Raw genomic sequence first — 4369 nt, 5'->3', positions numbered from 1 at the left:
GTGTGTGTGTGTGTGTGTGTGTGTGTGTGTGTGGTGTAGCAGACCCCTAATGCCAGGTGACTGTGTGTATCTGGTTGTTAAAGAGCAAAATGTGACTGTGTGCGTGTCTCTCTTGCATAAGCAGTGTCAGGCTATTGTTGGGACACAACAATAGTCGTGTCTCCACAGTGGCTGTTGCTATGCGAGGATAACGGCATCCATTTCCCAGTGAGGCACTCAACCTCTTCTCTTTATTCCTTCAACAGAGTCTGAACCATGTTCAATGATTCAGTGTCAGCTACATTAAGTCACCTGTCAGTCACCTTGTTTACAGATGAGTCTCAGTTTGGTCAGTCCACTGTTTGAGCTTCAGAATAAAAAAGATTTTTTTTTTAAAACAGTAAGAGATAAAAATGTTGCCCTGTTTCTTCCTTCCAACGTTTCTGTCACCGCGCTTTCCAACAAGTCAAACTTTTCTTTGCCTGCAGCTCTGCTTAGCCGGAGTTACCTCAGCAGTCTGATTTTAGCCCTGCTAAGCTAAGCTTGCTGTATTTCCTCATGGATGATCCCCCTGAGTGAAGATGATGAGCAAAGTGCTGGAGTAAGAACTTTACTTAACCTTAGCCCAAGACAGATACTGCACTGCAACAAGGATAGTTATATAACAACAAGAGTGGGGAAGAGGGAGGGAGATAAAGTTTCCCCATGCTGCATTCAAAGCTTCTACTGCCCTCTGATCATTCTTTTGTTCTCAACTGTTTAACTGTGTTTTACTTCCTTACATTACCCACCTTTTGGCATCTTTACTAACTTTATTTTGCGTATCATCCCCTCACTCGTTCTTTATGTGTCTCACTCACACATACAGATATAAATAGCTTTTCACTGCACCACTGCATCATCAGTGCTCAAAGCTGTACAGGAGGAGAGAAAAGGGGGGAGCTGAGAATGAAGGAGGTGATAAAGTGCTGTGCATAATGTTCCATGGAAGATCCCGACAAAGCTCTAGGAATTGACAGGGCAAATCCAAAAAAATGGAATAGTAGAAAATATTAAGGAAGAATACAAAAGTGAGAAACAAGGAGATACAGAGAAGGGGAGGAGAGAGGAGAAAGAAAGAGGAGACATTAACCATGAGGTGAGGACCCGATTGAATTATTAAGCTGGCTGGGAAAGGAGAGAAGGATGGATAGTGTCATGTTAATATGAGAAGAGGGAGGCGGGTTGGTTGGGCAAGATAGGATGAATGAACAAAGACTATAGTGACGGAGTGGGGGGATGGGGTTTGGGCCGTTTCTCTTTGGGTGCAGGGACATCTTAAGTTTTGCAACAAAGTGCTCAGAGAGGAAGAGACCAAGGTACAAGGCTGCAAACATAAGGCAAATAGCTTTGACAGAAAGACTGTTGTTCTGTCTGTCCTGAAATCAAATCTTTCCACAGGCTTTCTTTCAAATGTATGGTCAAAGATGGGATGTTTGAGGAGTTTTTGACATTCTGCATGCATTTCACTTTTAGGCCAGATTTTCTGCTAGTGAAAGAGATGTAACAATTATACGTATCATGCAATCTGATCTGCTGACCCTGGATCACTATTCCACTACACAGACAGAGCGGCATGTGCTTTAAAGCCTTGGTGACACAATAGAGAAGCTCTAATCTTTGAAGACACAATTTCATTGGTGGTTGTGGCTGAAATGTTAGGGAACAGAAGCTAAAAACAACCTAGGTACTGAAAGAAAAAGAGTAATATTCTCCCTGTAATCAACAACAATGACCTAGCAAACTACTGCAGACGTCCTCGATGACCTCATTGTATCAAGAAACATTCAAGTGTGATTTTTTGTAACTGTGTAACGAAAAGAGACAAGTTCAGACAACCAAGGGGTGCACAGAGATAAAACAAAACCAAAATAAAAGTGTCTTGAAAAACATTACTTACTGTAATGTTTTAATCCTAATGAGGGGAAGCTATCCAAACTTGGTTGTGTTGGGCAAACGGGTGTTCCGTGCTGACAGAAAGTCTGATCTGCTGAGGTGGCAGCTGTGCTCTGACAATAGATGCATGATAATAACTGGATACCGGATCCCAAAATGGCCTTTATTCAGTTCAATGGAACTGCTCGCCTGGCTCATACGGAAAAAAACGTTTCCAAGCTTCTGTTATATGTGGCCCATTGAATATGCACAGTAGTGTCTGTGGGCCTGCCTGCGAGTTCCCACTGGGCCCATAGACTTACATTGTGGTGACGTCACAGGTTTTTAAAATTGCTTTTCTTGGCTCGAGGAAATTTAAATTTATAAAAAGTCCACGAATAAAAAAAAAAATCAACAGGAGTCCTGTCAACAGTTTTACAGAAATCTCTTTTACAATGGTGGCCTATGGGGGAAAAGAATCCTTTTGGGGCTGCTGGGTTGCACAATAGTAAGGAAAATAATATTTGAAGGGGGGGAAACAGCCAGTTAGCCTGGCTCTGTCCAATAGTACCAGCACCTCTTAAGCTCACTAATGAAAAAATGGTATTTTGTTTGTTTAATTCTTACACAAACCAAGGTGATTACCTGCATGCCTAATGAACATGATATGAAAGTGGTATTAATCTTCTAATCCAACTCTCTGCACAAAAGCAAATGAGCATATATCCCAGTGGGCTACGAACTATTGGAGTTTTTGCAACCATAAATAAGTACAAACACCTCAAAGCAGACATAGGTTAATAAAATCCCATATGTTCTATGTAGAAACGTACCAGGAACACATTGTGCGTCCTGTCCCACAGTTTAAAAAAAGTTGCTCCAATCAATGTTACAGCAGATTATTTACACCTAGTGACTTAACGGTTTTACCTGCTATACAAGCCTGAACACCACACAGGTTCACTACATCAAGTACATACAGGAAATATGGGTGTAGCCCACTTTTCCCATTGCGTGCATGGCTAAGTCAGTCGATACAGAAAGTATAAATGGTGTCTGCTTCATCATCCAGTTCAAACCAGGTGTTATGACTGGTACAGGTGACTTGTCACCTTAGAAGAACAGAAGTGTATTTGTATCAAAGGCTGCAGTACTCCAGGACAGAACAATATACCACTCTTCACTATTACAAAGGACAGGAATGAAGAGCACTCATGTTACTCTGAGACTGTGCAAAGCACAGAGAACAGGGTGTGGTAACTCAATACTTGTTTTATTGCTTGGTCCCTCTGTGTCTCTCTTTATTTCTCTCTCTAAGCTCTCTTTAGTTTTTCCATTTATTTATCGTATGGTGTTTTTCCACTGCATGGTACCTCCTCGACTCGCCTCAACTCGACTTTTTTGGTTTTTCATTACGAAAAAAAGTCCCTTGTACCTGCTAACAGGTACTTTTTTTTAGTATCACCTGCGTCGAGGTTCCAAGCGAGCTGAGGCGATACCAAAAGGTGGCGTGAAGACCTGCTGACTGCTGATTGGTCGGAGAGAATCGTCACTATTCACTGCGTCATCATTGCTAGCGACAGACGGGGATGTCCTGAACAAACGCGCCATGTTTAAATAGTTTAGCCAGCGTTTTAATTTTTGCCGCCTTCAGCTTTTTTTGAAACCAATTTGTCTTCTGGCTGTGGCAACAGCCACATGCCGAGAGTCAAAAGCAACACACCTCCAACGTTCTGTGTGTGTGTTGCATTAAGTCATGGAAAAACGCCATTAATCTCTCTTTCGGTCAATACCTCCTTCATCCCTCTGTCTTTCTTTCTTCTTTTGCTCTCCACCCCCCCTTCAGATAGTAAAATTACAAGAAAAAAAAACGTATGCTTGGAAAAACACAGCATGTAATGACCCCTGCAAGGTTAAAGTTTAAAGACATAGAAAAGCCTCCCATGTGGTCTTGCGTGCAGTCACAAAGACACTGCCCTTTGGGCTTGGCTTTGTACCGACTCCTGACAAAATGTAACCACATTTTCTGCATGCGTGTGTGCTAATTCAGCATTTTTATGGGCGAACGTGACAACAACCTGAACATAAATGCTAGTTTCAGTCATCCCGGCCTCTGCTACTTTCTATCTTTAGCTTTTTTTCTTCTCTTTTTTCATTGTCAGTCTTTTTTTGCAATTCCTGTCATTTCATCACTCTCACCTTCTTTTTGCGGTGTGGCAGTTTCTTCATCCCCTCCCTCCTTGTCAGCAGTGCAGCGGTATCCCTTCTTCTTCAGGATGTTGCAGATGAGGATACCCAACAGGCCCATCACGCAGAAAATAGGCACCAAAGCAAACACGGCGTACTCTGCCGTCTTCTCCTCCGCGCTGCGCACCACTGTGCCATTGACTGGCCCTCCTGTCCCGCTGGATGGACCTTTACCCACTGTACGCACTGTTCTGACATGCAAAGATGCTGAGAGAGAATAAGAAGAAAC

At 42.7% G+C, this 4369-nt stretch overlaps 1 protein-coding gene across 2 annotated transcripts in view; it reads right to left on the bottom strand.

Moving 5' to 3' along the window:
• Positions 1–4369, bottom strand: part of relt (RELT TNF receptor) — a 26022-nt gene that overhangs the window by 5553 nt on the left and 16100 nt on the right. For both annotated transcript variants that reach the window (XM_032511774.1, XM_032511784.1), the window contains exon 6: positions 4093–4347. In XM_032511774.1, the coding sequence (XP_032367665.1) occupies positions 4093–4347 (255 nt within the window). The remainder of the gene's footprint in view (positions 1–4092; positions 4348–4369) is intronic.

This window comes from Etheostoma spectabile, chromosome 3, assembly GCF_008692095.1.
Source record: "Etheostoma spectabile isolate EspeVRDwgs_2016 chromosome 3, UIUC_Espe_1.0, whole genome shotgun sequence".
Lineage (NCBI taxonomy): Eukaryota > Metazoa > Chordata > Actinopteri > Perciformes > Percidae > Etheostoma > Etheostoma spectabile.
The sequence above is the reverse complement of the archived record's forward strand: the minus strand, read 5'-3'. Positions and strand labels throughout refer to the sequence as shown.